This window comes from Camellia sinensis, chromosome 3 (genome assembly GCF_055761805.1).
Source record: "Camellia sinensis isolate YWXY chromosome 3, ASM5576180v1, whole genome shotgun sequence".
Taxonomy (NCBI): domain Eukaryota; kingdom Viridiplantae; phylum Streptophyta; class Magnoliopsida; order Ericales; family Theaceae; genus Camellia; species Camellia sinensis.
In genome coordinates this window covers 164926329-164947500 of record NC_138963.1, presented here as the reverse complement: position 1 = coordinate 164947500, position 21172 = coordinate 164926329, and the positions used below count along the sequence as shown (strand labels likewise).

At 38.7% G+C, this 21172-nt stretch overlaps 1 protein-coding gene and 1 pseudogene across 2 annotated transcripts in view; one reads left to right on the top strand and one right to left on the bottom strand.

Annotated features, from left to right (window-relative positions):
* The window catches only part of VPS45 (vacuolar protein sorting 45), a 22792-nt gene extending 1927 nt beyond the window's left edge, over positions 1–20865 (bottom strand). The window contains exons 1-9 of the mRNA XM_028236495.2: positions 20446–20865; positions 18824–19025; positions 18621–18700; positions 7937–8164; positions 7546–7671; positions 7313–7393; positions 7079–7220; positions 6758–6936; positions 150–305 (exon numbers count right to left, since the gene is read on the bottom strand). Coding sequence (XP_028092296.1) covers positions 150–305; positions 6758–6936; positions 7079–7220; positions 7313–7393; positions 7546–7671; positions 7937–8164; positions 18621–18700; positions 18824–19025; positions 20446–20535 — 1284 coding nt within the window. The 5' untranslated portion in view covers positions 20536–20865. The remainder of the gene's footprint in view (positions 1–149; positions 306–6757; positions 6937–7078; positions 7221–7312; positions 7394–7545; positions 7672–7936; positions 8165–18620; positions 18701–18823; positions 19026–20445) is intronic.
* On the top strand, positions 2267–5364 carry LOC145822886 (CAX-interacting protein 4 pseudogene; annotated as a pseudogene). Its single transcript, XR_014364723.1, has one exon. The product of XR_014364723.1 is annotated as a CAX-interacting protein 4 pseudogene (transcript).
* Positions 20866–21172: the final 307 nt, after the last annotated feature.

Here is a 21172-nt window from a genome sequence, read left to right as displayed (position 1 = left end):
GATCCCTTCAAACACACATGCACCAACAAACACCCATGTGTACAAAAATAACAAGCAAGCAAGCAGCCACAGTATAACATACAGAATGGAGAGCAAGGAAGCAGTCAGAGTATAACATGTAGAGGACAATATTAGATTTGTTCCATTACCCCAGGCTTATACTTGGGAGACCGAGAAGCCAGTTTGTTGAAAAGCTGCATCAGTTGAACAGGGCTCTCCTTCTCATAGCGCAAAGCATACAACATAACCAGACGTAGACGGTCAACATCAGAGACACTTTCATTGTTTAAAAGATTAGTCACAGCCTGCATGAAAGTACAGTTTCCCATTCATTGGAGATGTAATTGATATTTAACAAACCACTACTGTACCAAACATAGGAAAATAGGAACTGAAGTGAATCACTATGAGGATTCAACATGATTTAATCAAATTATAATCTAAAGAAGAAAATTTTGAAAAACCCCAAACAAGCATCTCATATCAATTCTAAGTATCAAAGTGAGATTCTAGAAAGGCAAGCAGTTGAAACTCATCTATTCAAAATTTCATCTAGACAACAAACAAAAATATAACGCACTCAATCAACAGCATCAGAAAAATAATGAATTTCTCCAACATGTCTAGTCATCAAATCTTTCATATTATATATCCTACTCAATTTGTGCTATTGTATTTGTACAGAAAATCATAAAATTAATGGCACTAAGGAGGTTTTATCAAGATGGTTTTGATCAAACATGGATTTTTAAACAGCCCTTTTGAAAGAAGACGATTGGATTATAATGCCCGCTGATTACATCTTTTTCCTTTTTTCTGTTAGTATATGCATGCGGCGGGGAGTGCAGGTGTTTCAGGAGATAGTGTTGATTGTTTAATTCGAAACAAAGACGCTTCTCTTCAATAGGTATCAGGGATGTCTAACCCAACAATCATTGAATTGTGAATCATGAATCACATATCTGATAAACTAGAAAGATTTAATTATCTGAAAATATGGCAGTGCAACAACACTCTTTTCTTACTATGTAAAACCTGAGGTCCAATTATTTCTTCTGCTCATCATTCAAGCAAAGTTAACCCAAACCAAGATAGTCCTTGTTGCAGTAGTTACAGGTTTTCATTATATCTCACGCAACTTTTTATCACCTTGTCCTCCATCAATCAATTGCTATAACTGATACCTTATAACCACTGTCTTGGCCATATGTACTCTTCACAAACTTGTCATCTCTAGTCTTGCCACTCATGCATCTTTGTATCGTTGTTGCATATGCCCATTTGATGCACTGGCCATTACTTGAGGTATCTCAATCTCTTTTACCAGAGTTTTGTTGTCAATAGAGTAGATGCCTAATCAAAGTCATCTCCATCTAGATTCTAGAATGCCTCTTATTGATGCATCTACTAGACTTATTTCTTCTTTGTAATAAGCATGGCAAATTAAGTATATCACCATGCCAAATATATGAACATGCACTAAGTCTATGTTGGAGGAAATGGGATGGAATGGATGCCCATTCTAGCTTTCCATTTCCTTTCCCACTTTGGGTACAACAAATGAGGGTTGGAATGCATCCCACAACTTGTTGTAATGACCATTCCATTATATGAAGGAGAAAATGGCATTCCATTCCATTCCACCTTGCTTTCTATTCCCACTCACTTTCCGTTCTTGCATATCAACCACTGGAATCTTTGAAGCATGGATATGGATATGTGATACCTTGCATTCCATTCCCATTCCCGATAAGACAAAAGATACATGAATATTTGGAGTTGGGAAAATGGGGGGCCTATACCATACATTCTGCTGCCTCATGATGACTGCACAAAGGCAACCCAAGAGCATAACAAAAAGAATGCTACCAGTGCCAGGTTACAAGTGCAGGATGCAATTGGAGCCAAACTCTATTATCTACAACCAATTCTAAAGCCACGAGCATGATCCCGGAAAGCCAGTCTGTCCTTCCTTTGTTCAAGGTTGGAACTATTGGAATTTACTTGAGCTAAGCGACAATTTCAATAACTTAGGCTTGAGTCAACAAAATGATACTGCTGGGCCCATTTAGGTGGTTGGAGAGTCAAATAAGTCATTAAAGCCTATCAAAGTAAAATTCATAACAAAAAGTTTTATAAATTCCTCTAAAACTATACAACAAAGCTAATCTTAGGCTTAAAGCATACCCTCAACACTGGATCTCCACTTTAGAAACTTAAGAATGATCAAGCTCACCCAAAGGGTCTGTAAAAAAACTGATGTATTATTGATTGATATATTGATTTATATGCTGTCTATTACAAATGGTTCCTTATATAGATGTAGGTGTAGTGGATGGTGGTAGTGGTGTAGGGGGTTAGGTTTAGTGGAGTAGGTGAGGTGGTAGTGGTGTAGTGGGTTAGGTTTAGTGGAGTAGGTGAGGTGGTAGTGGTGGTAGGTGATGGTAAATTCTAACAGCCCCCGCAAACTCAAGGAGGATAGAAACTAACCAACTTGAGTTTGAAGAGAGAAACAAAACAAGAAAATACATAAAAATAAAAAAGGATAGGAGACACTGTATGGTCGTGTCAGACCGTTGGTGAAGACACTGAATGGTTGTGTCATAACGGTGTAGAGGACACTGTATGGGGGTGTCATAACCATGTAGAGGACAGTTTATGGGGTCATGTCGGACCGTTGTAGAAGACAGTTTATGGGGTCATGTCGGACCGGTGTAGAAGACAGTTTACGGGGTCATGTCGGACCGTTGTAGCAGACAGTTTACGGGGTCATGTCGGACCGTTGTAGCAGACACTATTGTGACAGTTGTGGTGACAGTTTACGGAGTCTTGCTGGACCCTTGTAGAAACTAACCGGAATCAATGTCGGGACAGTTTACAGAGTCTTGTCGGACCCATGAAGGAGCTAACCGGAATCAATGTCGGGACAGTTTACAGAGTCTTGTCGGACCCTTGTAGAAATTAACCGGAAACAATGTCGGGACAGTTTACAGAGTCTTGTCGGACCCTTGTAGAAACTAACCGGAATCTATGTCGGGACAGTTTACAGAGTCTTGTCGGACCCTTAAAAAGTCGCACCCTCAAAAGGTGTGCCCAATTTTGTCAAAAGGCGTGCCATCAAAAGGCGTGCCCAATTCATCAAAAGGTGTGCCGGACATGATGGCGAGGCACGTGAGTGCCTTGGTTGGCGTGCCCGTTTGTCGTCTGGCGGCAAGTGGCGCGCGATACGCGTGGCTGCCTCGGCTATTTAACCAAGACGGAGGCTGAGGCCGAGGCAGAGGAAAAAACTTCTGAAAATTCTCTGAAACAAACTCTTCCTTTGCTGAGAAACTCTGTAATACTCTGTAACCAACCCGTCTCTGAAACACTCAGCAACATGGCCTCTTCTTCCCGTCCAGCTACCCAGAACATGGCCTCCTCTTCCCGTGGTCTGCTCACGCTCTTTCCAGAACTGAACGAGTCCACAAGAGAAATAACTGGTGCGATGGCCACTGAACCTCAACCAAACACCTCTGGTTTTGCTCCATTGAACTTTCCGATGCGGTCGGTGGAGCAAAAAATGGCGGTGCAAACTGATATTGAGGCCAATCAGTATACTCTGAAGTCATGTGTGGAAACCATGACGGCGGTCACAAACTTGTCGCACCGGCTGCAGAGCAGGACAAATGAGGTGCAACAGTTAAACTCCCAGCTGGCTCTGCTCCAACGCATGTATAAGGATGCGCGAGCAGAGATAAGTGTGCTAAAGGCAGAAAACAAGGAGCTGAAGCGGAAGGCCACCGTGATGTTCCGATTCGGAGGTCCGCCATATGCTGTAGTGGAGGAGTATGGGGGAGTGAACGTGCTCGGTGGAGAAGGAAGCACGGAGGCAACACCGTCAAGGGCCGCCCAGGACGGAGGCAGGAAGAAAAGACCGGCGGAATAGGCGAAGAAGTGAGGTCGATTGGTGGCCGGCTGCAGAAAAGAAAACAAAGCTGTTGGTGTTTTTTTTTTTTTTTTTTTTTGTGTAAAATTGTGATCGGGGTGGATCCCTGAGATAAATAAAATATGGTTTGGTGTGCAAAGCTATATGGTATGAATGGAATTAGAAAAAGATTAAAAATAATGTGAAAGAAAAATAAAGAAAAAAGAATAAAAATATATTTGAAATCAAAAATGAAAGATGGGGGAAATAAGGAAAATGGTTTGGAGAAAATGAAGAAAAATAATGGAGTTGGAAATCAAACGGAGGAGAGATGATATTTTTTTTTTTTTTTTTTTTTAATATAATATAATAAAAAGAGATATATATATATATATATATATAATAAACAAAGTGGGGAACAAGAGTAATGAAAAGAGGGGGACAAAAGTTGGTGTGGTGTGATGATAAATAAATAAGAAAAGAAGGGGACAAAAGTTGGGCGGTGGTAGAAGCAAAACAATAAATAAATAAATAAAAAGAAAAGAAAAGAAAGAAAAGAAGAGAAGCACGTGGCCCAACTTTTAAGATAAAAGAAAGAAAATAAATTTTTTTGACTTTCTCTTGCCAATTGCCGTATCTCTGTTTCTCTCCAATTCATCGACTTTCTCTTGCTGTCTTTCGAATCTCAGAGAACAATACAGGGTTGAGTTTGTTCTTTCGGATTTCAAGATGCCAGCAACAGCAGGTAGGGTTCGTATTCCCGCGAACAATCGGGTGCACAGTAGTGCTGCCCTACAGACTCACGGTATATGGCAGAGTGCCATTGGGTATGACCCTTATGCTCCCAATAAGGCAACAAGAGCACCCAGCAGAAGTCTTCTACCACAGAACCGGAAGGTGAGAATGCGTATGCCAGCTTCCAGGGATTGCTCGCACTAGCCCGTATAACTGGTTCTAATGCTGATGAGGCTCGTGGAGCCTGCAAGAAGTGTGGGCGTGTTGGGCATCTCACCTTTCAGTGTCGGAATTTTCTTAGTGTTAAGGATGATAATAAGGATAAAGACCCGGATGCAATTGAGGCAGCGATTTTGTCGGGGTTGGATAAGTTGAAGGGTAATGGGGGTAGGAATAAAACTGCAGCTGAGAGCTCAGAGGAAAGTTCCGAGGAGGAGGAGAGCGAGAGTTCAGATTCTGACTATGATTCCGAAATTGAGAAGGCTATTGCGAATAAGTATGGAAAGAAGGGTAGTGGCAAATTGAACTCATCAAGAAAGAAGAAAAAGGATTCGGATGATGATTATGAGTTAGATTCTAGGGATAGGAAGAAAAGGGGTAGGTCAAAGAAGAGGAGAAGGTATGTGTAGAAAATTCTAGCAGACTAGGTTGAGGTCCGGCGGACGGCCAAGGTGAGGTTGCCGCCCGCCGGTGAAGCGAAAAATACAAAGTTCTTAACCTTGCTCTGATACCATGTAAAAAAACTGATGTATTATTGATTGATATATTGATTTATATGCTGTCTATTACAAATGGTTCCTTATATAGATGTAGGTGTAGTGGATGGTGGTAGTGGTGTAGGGGGTTAGGTTTAGTGGAGTAGGTGAGGTGGTAGTGGTGTAGTGGGTTAGGTTTAGTGGAGTAGGTGAGGTGGTAGTGGTGGTAGGTGATGGTAAATTCTAACAGGGTCATTTGCTCAAAACCTGAAGGGCAACAAGTTTGGACTATCTAGTTGCAAAATGACATTGCAAGGCTCATCTTACAGTGAAGCCACAAAACTGCATAGTGACCTCTTAAGTCTAAGATTTTTTATTCACCTGGATAGAAATAATCAACTTATCCAAAATCTGAAGCTGAATAACATGTGCTAACCAACTCTTAAAATGAGTTAATCTAGTTATAAAGCCCACTAACATGAATTCAGAATTCAAACCACCATATCCATAGTGCTTATAGCATACCTGTTGCTCCATCAAACCATCCCAAAGTTTCATTAAGGCCATTAAACTGATCCCCCATGACTAGTTGGCATAAATTGTTAGGTTTTCTCACACGCTCACATACATGATACAAAATTCAGCTCCTCTTCACTAAGAACTTCATTTGTTACACATTTTCAAACATCTTTCAACAACCTAACTTATGTCATACATTGCAAAACCCACAACCACATGTTTACTCACCCATAATATTTGTCTTTCCCCCATATATCAGAATCACCAAAGTACACTTTATACCCAAGCAAGCTGCATTTGAAATGCACAAAAAAGAACATGGAACTCTTTCATTCTCTACACCACCAGATCAATAATCAAATAATATCTTCTAGTTCTCATCCCTTAGTTTTTCTTTACAAGACAAAGCAGCAACATATATAACTCTGTTATGAGCTTTTTAAGAGAAAAATATAAAGAAGGGAGCAAAGAAAATCAAGAGCATGACATATATCTGTAGTATGTATAATGCTTTTAGCCTTTTACATTATTATGTTAATACTACTTCCAAAAGTAAATGGAGAAGTCATGCATACTAATCATACTAAATTTCATCATTCTTGGTTAGGTTAAAAGAACACCATTCTCACTATGAAAATGATCTTATCAGAATCTAACTACGCCTAAACCCTATAATGCCACGTTTTAGATTGTGTCATAATTCATTCCCTATCTTTTTTCAATTTCAAATCCGTGCTCCTTAACAGGGTAGTGTAAATTTTGTTATTGTTGCAGATAAAAATTTGCAATCAAATAGTTCTCTGATAATAAAATAATTGATATCATCAGCAAATATGAAGTCAATATAAAATTTGAATATAGACAAGAAATCGCGAGGAAAAAAATATAAGAAGCAACAAAACACCTCAAATGCTGCCCCTTGCCCACCATTGCAAGCCAATTCTTGTTCTGTTTCCGAAACTAACATGAGTTTTCGCTCATCAACTATCTTGCTCATTTCTGTGACCAAGGTCACGTGCTTTGAGACATTGCCATGCATTTTTCTGTATTCTGGGTAATTGTCAACAAATTTGGCCATGTCTTCTGCAAAAACTCAAAGGATTTGACAACCAATAAAATATTAGCTATTGCTATACTTCAACCATTATTTAGACAGTAACTGATGGTATTAATTAACAACAATTTAAACCTATTGTGCTGATTTTCAAATTTACTTCATACAAACCTATTGTCTGGATCTTTTGGTTACTTTTTGCAACTTGCTGAAAGTCATCCACCATCCGCTTTATATTCAATCCAATGTCTCCAAAATTTTCATACATATTAACTTTAAAAAAGGCATCTTGCTCTGATGACAGCACAACCTCCTGTAAGCATGAATGACAAAAAATTGACTCATCATGAGATGAGATTGTAGAAATAAGAATGTGTAACAAATTGTGATTTATCTAATTTCAACCTGCTGATCCTTCGAAATTTTGCCAATGCTTCTCAAGTCCACTTTATTGTCTTGAATGCCTATCAACTCATGAACCATAGCCTGAGAAAATTGTTGTCAATGGATGAGCTCCATTTAATATAATATCTAACCAACCACCAAAAAATTTAGAAAAATAAATCTTAAAGAAAAAATAAGCACTCCTCCTATCTAACACAGGTCGTGACAAGTTAATAGTCATATTCCTTAAGTACCTGATATGTCCACTGATTCAGCAATGGTGTAACAGGGTCATCCCTCCTATCAATAACTAGCAACAAAGGAGAAATTTCAGTTCTTCTAAAATCAAAAAGGCCACTCTCTTGTTGGTACATCAGCTTCTGTTACATGCAGGGGAAATCAAACAAGTTAATTTTTAATTACGGTAAAATCTATAAAGTGTCAGCATTCAGAAATCCAAGACAGTTGACTGAAGCTTGTGATGGTTAGATGCATATAAATATAATACCACAAGATAGATTCTATGTTCGTTCAGGGAAAAATAGACAAGCATGTAAACTCATCAAACATTTGAATCCACATTAAATTTTAAAAGCATTTATATAAAGTATCCAAGCAATATCTTGCACTTTAGCAATTTCTCACCGCTGCCTCTTGTGCAACCCTTTTAGCGATATCAGAGGTCCGCTGATATCTAATGACAGGTCTTCGTTTTAATGCCAAGAAAATTGCTGCAATACCATCAACAACTCGATCACAGAAGTGCTGCAAGCCTGAAGGATCTACGACTGCTGGCAACATATACATGGGATTTGAAGGCATATTTAAAGTGAAATGGAAAGGGTCAACAGCAACAAAATCTGCAAAGAATTCCTGCAAAATAAATGTAAACAAATAATAAATTATATCCAATATCATGTTTCAAACCAAGAACAACAGTGAATGGTATCATTCTTACCACTATGACAAACACAATGGCAGAAAACATGTGGCTCAACACACCAGATAATATCAAGCGATCATGAAGTTAGTATGTGTAAAAAAAAAGAAGGGAAAATTTCACTCTAACCCCTTGTGGTTTGGCACATGTGCACATAAACCCCTAATGTTCAAATATAAGCAGATAACTCCCTTGGTTTTTTGACTGAAGTGCACCGTCAAAATTCTCATCCAAATTAAACTAGACGTGCAACTCATGCACCAATGTTGAGAGTGAGTATGAATGAAATAATTTTTTTTAGACAAAAGTACCCTAAGAAATTTTCAAAATTACAAAAATTCCTTTGTCTTCTTCCTCTCCTTACTATTTTTTTTCTCTCCTCCTTGGTCCCACTGTTAGATAGCTTCATATATATTGTTGGGCTAATTTCCTAATAGCTTAGGCTTTTGGGAAAATTGGTAGCGTCAGAGCTCTGGTTGAAAGAAGTTTTGGGTTCAAGTCTCTCCGTTAGCATTTGATATTATGTCCCTGTTTGATTTCTTCTCTTTATTTGGTTGTCTATTTCTCCTTTTGTTTCTCTCCATGTGCAAGACAGAGTTGCACTTGAGGGAGGGTGTTAGATAGCTTCATATACATTGTTGGGCCCATTTCCTAATAGCTTAGGCTTTTGGGAAAATTGGTACATAACACCCACCACCACCCCCCATCCTGCAGAGTGAGTTTGAGAGTCTATGGTGGGGGTGCTTCTGAGTTAAATCGAACAAAAACTTATTATCATTCAAGTGGATGGTGAATCTAGAGGAGGCTTAGTGGAGATCATTGAGCGAAATCGACTCAGGAGTTTCACAATGAAGTTAGATTTGGGGGGGGTCTCATGGGCAATACAAGCTCTGCGGCAGGTTTGGGGGCAGCGCAGTGTTCGCTCTTTTTTCACGAAGTACACAAGTAGTTCAGCAGTCTTTTGGCTTCAAAAATACAGCAACAAAGGAGGTGTTTTTGTTGAGATGTCAAAATGGGAGGCTGGGGTGAAACGTAACAACATTATCATTCCGGCAGGGATTGATGGTCAGGGGTGGATGGCAATGGCCAAGATGCTTGAACGTGTTATCCATGGAGACTATAAGGTTCAGGATGATGAAAGAGAGATGAGGACCAAAGCCAAGGGAGGACATAATAGCAGTAATCAGTTTGTATTCAGAGCTCGCCGAGGAAACACAGAGGGGAATATGAATCTTCCTCAGAAAACAGGGGCAAACAGAGACGTTTCATATGCCGATGTGCTTAAGTCTAAATCAGATAGTTTGGGAAGCAACATTTCTTTTGTGGAGATGCACAAGGTTGTGGTCTGCACCAGAACTGATTTCTTCAATGGGTGGACCCAGATTGAAAAGGCATTAAGTCGCTCTTTTAAAACTTCTATTGTTCTAAAGCCTTTTCAATTAAACAAGGCTCTGCTTTTGGCTAAAAATTCTGAGGAGGCTGATTACTACGGTGCTCAAGGCATGTGTTTCTTCGATAAGAGCATAGCAGTAAGGTTGGAAAGATGGTCAGAGGAGATGCTCAGTCGGGATACTGTCATCGCCTCAAATGGAGGTTGGGTCTCTGTCAATGACTTGCCTTTTAATCTTTGGAATGATAGGGTTTTTGAATGGATTGGGTCGAAGTGTGGTGGTTTGATAGAGGTGGATCGTAGAACCAGAACGTTTGAAGATCTCTTTGAGGCAAGGCTGAAAGTCAGAGGCTATGGTAACGGATTCTTACCTGCGACGATTCATGTTCAGTACGATGATATTTCGGTGGTCGTTCGACTGAAGGCTCTATCAAAGCCTTTCGGAAGACCGGAATTTCATCGGCCATGGAGGTTTTCAGGCGACTTGGGTGCCGGAGAAGAGGTAGGTGAGGAGTCTCAGGGGACAGGCCAGCCACGTGGCAGAATGGAGATAAGTAGGCAGTTGGGGGATCTGATCGAGGGGGGCGAGAGTAATGGAGGAAGAACAAGAGGTGAAATGGGCAGTCAGGTTGGGGGCCTTAATTTTAATGGGCCCAGTCAAGAGTTGGGCTCAGCCCAAGATCTGTTAGTATCAAATAAAATTAAGCTTGTTGGTGGACTGGAATCATTAGGCCCAAATGCTAGTCAAATATTTAAGGAGAAGGGCCTAGGCCTCACGGGGAACTTATCTGCTGATTTTATTCATGAAGAGAGGGACCCAAATTTATTTGATGGCCCAAGGGCTTCTCTCCCTATACCATCGGAGATTTCGGGGCTGGAATTCAAACGGATTGCAGATTACGACAGTGAGGAGGGTCTTCGAAGACGCTCATCATTAATGGAGAGAAGTCGATTCTCATCATGCGATGTACCAGACCCAGACGATGGTATTCCACAATTCTTGTCGCCTATTCGCGGAATTCTGAATTCTGAGGAAGCTCAATTAGGGTTGGCTGACATGGTTGATAGGTCTGATGGGGATTTTCAGAGATTAAAGGGGATATCAGAGGAAGGGGTTGATGATTTGTTGGAGATTATTAGGGACTCGGAAAAGCAGTTTCTTGAGGTGGATGAGGGTCACTTTCAAATACATGAGGTTCTGCAAAATCTGGAGGAGTATGGTTCTTCTGAGAGTTCGGAGGCGACTGTTGAAGTGGAAAACAGTGGGGATGAGCCAGATGATAATGACTGGGATCTCAATAGTTTTTTTAATGCAGCGTGCACTTCTGAGGGAGAGGATTTCGGAAGGGTTTCTGATGCATTGAACCAGGTCAATCTGTCCTTTAACCAAGTGTGCACTTTTTCATCTTATCATTTGGGGGCACAAGATCTTCGAGATTGTTCTTTTGCTGGGGAAGGGGCTAGGGGTGGGGTTTCTTTGCTTCCTCTGTCCAATTCTTTTTGTCCGGGTCGTCAAGTCTCTTTAGTTGACACTGTTGTACAAGGGGTTACTTCTGAAATTCCGAGGGCCACAGTGAATGAGTCTATCATAGTGTCCGAGTCCTTACATGCTATTATCACTCAAGGTCAGGTGTTTGACAATCAGGGTGGGGTTTCGGGTAATCATTTTGACAAGGGGAGCCAGGTTTCTAGTGTAGGGAAGGAGGAATCAAAGAGATGGCTGAAGGAGTTGAGCAAGTTTGAGACTTGCCCGATTGAGGAGAATGAGGTGTCACACTTTTTGCAATTACTTCAGGTCATGGGTTTGTCATTAGTTCAAATTAAGGATACGTTTGGGCCTTTTAGAAGATGTAATACGTCTACGAGGGAGAAAGGAGTTAGGAAGGAAGGTGAGAGTAGTAAAAAGGGGGTTAGGGAATTAAGGAACTTAGAAAGTTCGGTTAATTATGAGAATAGGAGAGGGGTGGTTAGGGGTGGCAATGTTTCTCTATGAAGATAATTAGTTGGAATGTGAGGGGTTTGGGTTCTCGGAAAAAGAGGAGTGTTATTAAGGATTTTCTTAGGAGTCATCAACCGGACATTGTTGTTTTGCAGGAATCTAAAGTAGAAGTGTGTGATAGGAGGTTCATACAAAGTCTTTGGGAGTTAGACATAGAAGATGGGTGTGTTTGCCTTCAGTTGGTAGATCAGGGGGAGTTTTAATAGTGTGGGATGAGAGAGTTGTTTATGAGTGTGAAACTATAGTGGGGGAGTTTTCATTATCTGTTAGGTTTAGGAATCTGGACAATTCGGAGTGGTAGTTGACTAGGGTTTATGGACCTAATAGGCCTTCTAGGCGTAGGGTTTTTTGGGAGGAGCTATATGGTTTATTTGGGTTGTGCTCTCCAAATTGGTGTTTAGGAGGGGACTTTAATGTGGTTAGGAAGGTCTTAGAAAAGCTTAATGGGATTAGAACGTCTAGGGGAATGAGAGACTTTGATTTGTTTATTCGAGAGAGTGAGTTGGTGGATCCTCCTTTGTGTAATGCAAGATTCACATGGTCTAATCTTCAAGAGAATTTGGTGTGTTGCAGATTGGATAGATTTTTATATTCTTTGGGGTGGGAAGGGGTTTTTCCCAATTTAAGACAAGAATCACTACCTAGATTGGTTTCAGATCACTGTCTTATTGTGATTGAAAGTTGTCCATTAAAATGGGGTCCGGTGCCTTTTAGATTTGAGAACATGTGGTTGGAACATACATCTTTTAAACGAAATTTTGAGGAATAGTGGACGAATGCTAGTTGTCATGGTTGGGAGGGTTTTAAATTTATGAGAAAGTTGAAGTTAGTAAAAGAGAAGGTGAAGTGCTGGAATAGGGAGGTTTTTGGGAATTTGGAGTCTTCAAAAAAGGAGGTGATGAGTAGAATAGTAGAGTTAGACGCTTTGGAGTTGCAAGGGGCGTTAGCTGAGTCTTTTAGGAGGGAAAGATCGGAGTTGAGATTAAAATTAGAAGAGCTGACTTTTCGGGAACAAGTTTCTTGGGCTCAAAAAGCAAAAATCAAATGGTTGATGGAAGGGGATGTTAATTTAAAATTTTTTCACAGGGTTGCAGATGGGCAAAGAAAGAAGAAGTTCATTAAGAGATTGGAAATAAGCCCAGGGGTAATGGTGGAAAGGGAGAATCAAATTGTCAGCGGCATTTACGATTTTTATTCTAAGCTTTATTTGAAGGAAGAGATGAGTAGACCAGGGATTGAAGGACTGGAGTGGGGAACCATTGATCCGACAATTGCAACTTGGCTTGAAAGGCCTTTTGATGAATCGGAAATTCGAGAGGCGGTCTTTGATTGTGAAAGAGACAAAGCTCCAGGTCCGGATGGTTTCTCCATGGCGGTCTTTCAAGATTGTTGGGAGGTGGTGAAAGGGGATTTGTTGAAAGTATTTTTGGAATTTCATAATTTAAGTACAAATGCTACGTTCATCTGTTTGATTCCTAAGAAAGTGAATGCTGTTAGAGTGGGAGATTTTAAGCCTATCAGTTTGGTAACGTCGTTGTATAAGATTTTGGGGAAGGTTTTATCAAAAAGACTGAGGATGTCTTTAGGGGATACAGTGTCTAGGGCGCAAGGAGCTTTTGTCAAAGGAAGACAAATCTTAGATGTTGCCTTAGTAGCAAATGAAGTAGTGGAAGAATATAGGAGTTCAGGAAGGGAATGTCTTATTTTTAAGATAGATTTTGAGAAGGCATATGACCACGTGGATTGGCAGTTTTTGGATTTTGTATTGGATAAGAAGGGATATGGTGGGCGGTGGAGATCTTGGATTAGGGGTTGTCTGTCGACTTGTAATATGTCAATCATAGTGAACGGTAAACCAGGGGAATGCTTTACGGCTTCGCGGGGGCTATGACAAGGGGACCCACTATCTCCTTTTCTTTTTATTTTGGTGGTTAATGTCTTGGGAAGGATAGTTGATAGAGCTAATGAAGTAGGTCTTTTTGCAGGATTGGAGGTGGGGCGGGATAGAGTTAGTGTGACTCATTTACAATATGCAGATGATACCATATTTTTTTCCTCAGGAGATGAAAGTCAGCTACTTAATCTTCATTTGATTTTGAGATTTTTTGGGATTATTTCAGGGCTTAAGGTCAATTTGGGAAAAAGTAGTATGGTGGGTATCAATATGCAGCAAGATCAACTTCAGAACAGGGCGTCACTTTTAGGATGTGGTATAGAGTTACTTCCGTTTAAATATTTGGGTCTTCCATTGGGGGGTAATCCTAGGAGTGAAGTTTTTTGGTCTCCTGTGGTGGAAAAGATTGGCAAGAGATTGGAAGGGTGGAGTAAGGCTTTATTATCACGTGGGGGTAGATACACTTTGGTTAGGTCTGTTTTGAGTGGTATCCCTATTTATTATTTATCTTTATTCAAGATTCCGGTTAAGGTGGCAAAGTCTCTAGAAAAGTTGATAAGGGATTTTCTTTGGGAAGGAAAAGATGAGGGGAAAAAGGATCACTTGGTAAATTGGGAGTTAGTGTCGTTAACTAAGGAGAAGGGGGGTTTGGCTATTGGTAATATTGTGGCTAGGAACATGGCTCTTCTTGGCAAGTGGTTATGGAGATTTCCCCTTGAGGTTGATTCATTATGACATTCGGTTATAAGAAGCAAATAAGGGACTCATGACAATGGTAGGGATGCACGGGTGGTTTTGAAGGGTAACTATCGTGCTCCTTGGAAGTCTATTTCTCAAATTTTCACATGTTGGTCTCGTCATCTTTCTGTTCGGGTGGGCAATGGAGAACTTGTTCGATTTTGGGAGGATGTTTGGATGAGTCAGTCTTCTTTTGCTGTCGATTTCCCACATCTTTATAGAGTGGCTCGTTCTCATAATTCTTCAATTGCGTCCATGGCTTGCTCGCTTTTGGCTCTAATTTCCTGGAATTTTGATTTTTCTAGGAATCTTAATGATAGGGAGGCTTCTCAGTTGACTTCTTTATTGGCCAGAATTGATCAGTTTTCTTTATCTCCTCTGTTGGAGGACAAGTGGGTTTGGGCTCTTCATTCGTCAGGGATATTTTCTTGTAAGTCTTTTTTTGAGTACATCATTGATAATCCTCATGTTCTTCAGTTTCCTTTTTGCAAAAAAATTTGAAAGGCTTGTGTTCCCCTAAAAGTAAAGGTGTTCATGTGGGCTTTGGTTCATGGAGGCATTTTGACAAATGATACATTGCAAAAAAGGAGACCCAATCGTTTTTTAAATCCTCAATGGTGCATTCTGTGTTTTAAAAATGGAGAATCTGCGGATCATTTATTCTTGCATTGTCCAATAGCGTTAAATTTATGGCACAAATTGTTTTCTTTCGGAATGGGTAGCCCCAAAAAGGTGTATGCATATGCTCCTAGTGGATTTTCACACTTTTGGAGGATCAAAGAGAGCCAAAATGCTTTGGTCTTGTGCCGTCTTTGCAACTTTTTGGGTTCTATGGAGGGAGAGAAATGCAAGGTTGTTTGATGAAAAGTTTCGGGAAGTGGGTTGTTTGTGGGATAATGTTTGTCATTTAACTTCTTTCTGGGTGTCGAGGAACCCTTTATTTAAGGGAGTTCCTCTTTTTTTGGTGGCTAGAGATTGGTTGGCAGTTTTTGATATGTAGGATTTTGCCCGTGTTTAGCTTGTTTGGGGGTTTTCAATTTTGTTTTGTTTTCTCTTAGTCCTTTTGTAAGAGGATGCCTTATCCTCATTTCCTTTTCTTATTTATCAATTAAGTTTTTGTTGTTGATCAAAAAAAATATCAATTTCACATTATGCCAGAGATGGATCAAAGGATTGCTTCAAGTTCAAGCCAAAACAAATATAGGCCCCATATGATGAAGAAGATGTAATGCATCAATTGTATGTCTGATCCGCAATGTCATTTTAGTGAGACCATTTAAGATTCATCAGTTACTTGAACTCAAAAACTGACGGTGAATTTGGGTCTGTAAATTGGGTGGATTCCTGTAGTTTGCGAATATCATGTTATAATTGTTCTGACATTCTTGAGAATCAAAATTTACAAATTTAAACACATGGTGATGGGGTCAATTCTCATAAAATTAAATAGATGGGAGGACTGATCCACGGAATAGACCCTGGATTGTTAGTCGGACTAGTGGGCCGGACTTAGTTGCAGGAATCGTGCAACAAGATGACAAATCTTCGTAAGAAACGCGATTCCGCGTTTCTTAGAAATCGCGTTTCTGTAGAGAGAGAAACACGATCCTGTCCAAGATGGGATCGTTGGTAGAAATAAAACAACTCAGAAACCTAGACAGAGAGAAGCCCTAACCCATTGAAGATAGAGAAAGAGAAAACAAACAGAAACCCTAACCCATTGAAGACAGAGAAAGAGAAAGGGAAAGGGGAAAAACCTGTTGAAACCCTAATCGAGACTAGATCAAGGTATGCTCTTCCAATCTATGTGTGTTTGACTATCTCTCTCCCTCTGTTCATCGTCGAAGTTGAACCTGTTTATCTTCTTTGACTCTCTCTCTCCCTCTGTTCGATGCTCTTCGTCGTCGTCTCCTTCGTCCTTCGTATCTCTCGTCTCTCTGTGTGTTCATCTTCGTCTTTGTCTCCTCTCTCTCTCTCTCTGTTCGTCTCTCTTGTTCCTCCCCTCTATTTGACTCCTCTCTCTCCCTCTTTTATTCTTTATTTTATTTTTTTTACCTTTTTTTGTTCTTAGTAATAAAAAAATCATTTTCCATCTTTTATTTATTTTTTTAATATTCTCAATATCCTAAACATTAACATATAGAATAAAAAAATTATAAAATAAAATATCTAATTTTTCTTTTGTTTATTTTAACATAATTTATTATTCCTTATATATTATAATTATTTATTGGGGAATTATTTGAGGCTATATCTTCTTCAGGGAAATGTGTAGTCGTAGTATAAACAGGTTTACTAATCTGGGAGGTGGTAGAATTATCAATGCCTTTTAGTTTATTTTGGGAAGTTTGAGTGGTTTGACCTAGATGGATTTGACTATTTTTCCTAAATAAAGGAGTATTAAATATTTCATCTTCAGTTGCTATGTCAGAAGGGACACTAGATGTACTATGTCTAGAAGACTGACTTCGATTAAACTTAATGCTAACGGAACCATCATTATATTGTTGGATATTTTGAATATCTTGGATTGAGGATTGCTGTTGATTATGTTTGTAATTTTCATTGACAGTAACCCATTGTTCAGGTAAATTGATATCTTTCCATTCAATCATATGAGGAATATTAATATTGGATTCATTAGTACTACTGCTTTGAATTAATAAAGTTTTATCCTTGGGGTTTTTATGTAAAGCATGAACATTTAAATTAGTTTGCATGCATTTATAATGAACACAATAAATTAAGGCAATATTATGTGAAGAATCTAACATTTCAGTGAATGTACCATGTAATTGAATGTTTAGTGTTAGTGCTTTGAGAATATGTGGATCTCTTAAACTTAATGTGAAATCAGGAAAACAGTTAAAATGTACGGGACCTTTATTAAGGCCAGTTTCCATCATTCCCATTAAACTAGCATTGTAATTAAGAAAACGAGCATCTCTTAAACATAGTAAAACAGAAGTATTTTGTCCTACCATAGTTAATGGATTGACACCAATTTGAATTAAACCAATATGCATAAAATTGTAACCATGATCTAAATGTCTTTTGATTAATTTTTTATCAAATAACTGACAGGTTTCCCGTGGTTTTTCCAGAGCATAAACTTGTTCAATAGTTTTAACATGGAGAGTAACTTTAAAAACATTCTGTAAAAAAGAAGTTTTATAAATCTCTTTAATAGGCAGTTTTGGAATATTCCATCCAGAATTAATTTGATCATTTTGTATTTCAACATCTTCTTCATTAATTAAGATTCCTGGATTAGGTATGGAGGGCAAAGTTGTTGACCTAGAACTGACTGATGAGTTACTTCTAAATAATCGATTCATTGTTTTGTTTTAATTAACCAGTTTTACAGATATCTTAATACATACCCTATTCTTGTCAGTTTTATCACATACCTAGTATACATACATACCCTATCTTTAAACCCCAAAGTCTGACTCTGCCTAAACCGAAGGACTTACACAAGACTGGGAAGAAGTGGGTGACTTAAACTAGGTGGATAGAACAAACTGATCTTGTGGGTGATTAAGATGAACGGAAAACAGGATTAATTAAACAAACAACAAAGACGATTGAATAGAAGTAGCTAAGCAGTTAGAAACAGGATAATTATTTATTTATAATATATATCAATTAAAAATCAAAAAATAAATTAACAATAATACATTATTTAAAAAATATAATAAATAAATAAAATATTTAATGTGTATGAAAATAAAAATATTTATAAAAAAACTTCTAATGTGTATTAAAATATATATATATATATATTACCGCTCCCCGAGGCACTCCCAACCTAAAAAACTTCTATCGGCTCACGCTTCCTCGCTCCCGCTCCCCCCCGCCCCCGCCCCCGCCCCCGCCCCCACTTCGTGCAACTAAGGGCCGGGTACTGAGTTGTCAAAAATAAACACTGGATTGTTTTAGAGGTTTCCACTTTTATTCAGCCACTTGTATTCTCTCATGCATACCTACATAATATATATATATAAATATATATGTACCTACTATCCAAGTATGTTTTGTTAGTGTTTTGTTTTAATCTCTTAGCAAAGGTTACATGTGCTTCTGCCAGGAGAGCTTTGGGGAGGCAGCAAGAAATGGAACTGCTCGTGTGTGGCGGTGACTGAAAAAGGATGAGGTAGGGGAGAACATAGAGTGGGTTATTGAAGTCATTTACCACTGCTGTCAACAGAGTTAGCGGTGCAACTTAGTACAGGAACCACAAGGGGGTTATGCGCGCACATGGGCTGAACCACAAGGCCAAAAATTGGACTAATATAATTTGTTAAAAACATATTTAGATATAAGCAGAATTTGGTTCAGCAGTTTATGTTTGCAAATTACAGTTACCTGAACTTGCTGTACAACTTCATGTTCATCTGAATCAGCTAAAATATGAAGCTGGGTATCCTTCAACAAGTTGGAGAAAACTGTGGAGTATAAGAGACAAAAAGGGGCTTTCAGTCAATGGTTCACAACAAACTGACAAAATCAGAAATATGAGCGGTAAATCAGATTTTTTTTCTCTCGTATTTCCATTGAAACCAACTTACAAAGGTGATACTCTCCAAATCTTGGACTTGCCAGCTGACGTCGCATATGCTGAATATTCTCCGATGTTGGCCGAAGAAAGAAAACTGCTTTGAGATGTGACATGGGCTCCTTTGACTTGGAAATGGAATCTACCAGTTCTACCAGAAACACTTCTTTCTGAAGTAGGTCTGACTGAGAATACACAACACTAACAATGCTAACCTGCAAGTCACGAAACAACGGAACTCTCTCATAATTAAACCCTCATTTGACTAACTAAAATTGACACTTTAGACCAACACATGCAAGGGTTTTGCATGAACCAGAAAGGAATACTTAAAATATTATCATTTTTATCACAATTATATTGTTCATATAATAACCAGGGGCAAAACCAGTGGTAATTTCTCAAAATTTGGGGGTTCAACAGTGTGCTAGGCAATTTTTCAAAATTTGGGGCCACTCAAAATCAATTCACAGGAACAATAGTATTCAGTGAAAACTTTATTATGAGTTAGAACTCTAACCCTCACATAAAGCAGCACAACAAACCATGGATCAACATCTTTTCCTCTTTTTTTTTGTCAATCGATAGGAGAGTAATTACAAATATGAGAAATATTACATATCAAACAGACTACTAGCCCACAATAGCTGGAAAGTCAACAAAGTATAGCCCAAGCCCAACAACCACTCTACTACTACTTACATACAATCCCATAATGGGGCAGAAATAAACACCATCACAAAGGGTATCAAACTCCTCTCCATAGAAGTTCAACCCGAGACCTCACACCATCACAGAGGATATCAAACCGGAGAAGTTGAACCTGAGACCTCACACCACAAAGGGTGTTACACAGCCACTAGACCAAATGCCCTAGTTAAAATCTAAGTTAATGTAGTTGTTTTTTTAAATGTGACACATGAAACCCCAACCAAAATATGTAAGGCAAGTAAATTCAGCAACAAATGAGCCAAACTAAATAGTAAAACTTGAATCACCTTGCTCATAAAAATTCAACAAATTCAAAGTAGAGAAAACCCACTAAATAAATCACTCGCATTAAGTCAAGCTGACTAAGACCACCTCCAGCTCTTACTCAAATTTGTATTTAAAAATTTTGAGCAGAAATGTAATATGAAGCACTACAGTGGACATACTCAGATTTAGGCACAAATTCAATAAAAAGCTTCAGTAATGGCAGAGTTGAAAAATTGAAAGCTACAAAATGGTCATTAAAAATTTGAGTAAACATTATTTGAGTCTCCTAATTTTGATGTAAGTTTGAGTCAAAGAGTGGAGAGGTTTTTGAGTTAATTTTCCCTAAATTTTAAATTTGATATAGGTTTTAGATGCCCTCAGGAGCATACAAACCAAACTCAAACAGTTCCTAATTGGCTTATTAAACTAAAATGTTCTCAAATTCTCACCAGCCCTTTTTCTTTCCCTCTACAAATAATCCAAGATCCAAACACATCCTTGAACAAATATGCAAAGAAATTCGAAAATTAAATTCCAAATTTACTTAATTTTCGTGGAAGAAACGAATCTGATAATCAAAGATTTCTATATTTTGAAACAAAATTATTAAAATTATGGAAATTGATGAATCAATGGAAAGAATTGCAGGGTACGAACCGTTTGAGAATCGAGGATGAGGACCTTCATGCCGGAGATGTCCTGCAACATGCGGTTGACGTAATCCCGTACGGCCGACACCAGCGCCATTATTGCATCGAAGCACGACAATTCTTATTGTAAATTGAGATCGATCGAGCCTAGTCTTGTCTTGAGATAGTTTCTCAGAGATGGTTTGTGAATTGTGATCGTGAGTCTTCAAAAAACTTGGATCTCTTCTCTGTTGGTTTTGGATGTGAAGTAAATGAAGACGACAATGAAAATGGATCCGGTTACAACCCAAGACCCGGTTCTTGTGGTCTCCTCCAAATTAGGGTTCGGATCTAAACCGTTTGGGAATCGATTTAATCATAGCACCGGGTGGGTGGTACCTACCAGTTTACTCGGGTTTGGGACGTCGAAGATTCAGCAGCTTGACAGCTCTCTGTTGCTTAGGTGGCCCAGACCATTATTTTTAAAAAGGAGCAGCCGCCACATTTTGAATCGGAAGGTGCTATTTCCACTGTGTGGTTTATTATAGTTTTTATTTAGATGATTCGAATTTTTAATTTTGTTGGATATTTTATTTTTTAAAAAAACTTAGATTTATTTGATAAATTTTATTTGTTTAATTTATTGTGTTTGCTATTAAAAAAATATATGATTTATTTTTAAAAATGCAATCATTGTTTTTTTAGTGAGAAATTAAACAAATTATAATTATCGAATTGACCTAATTTTTTGTGTG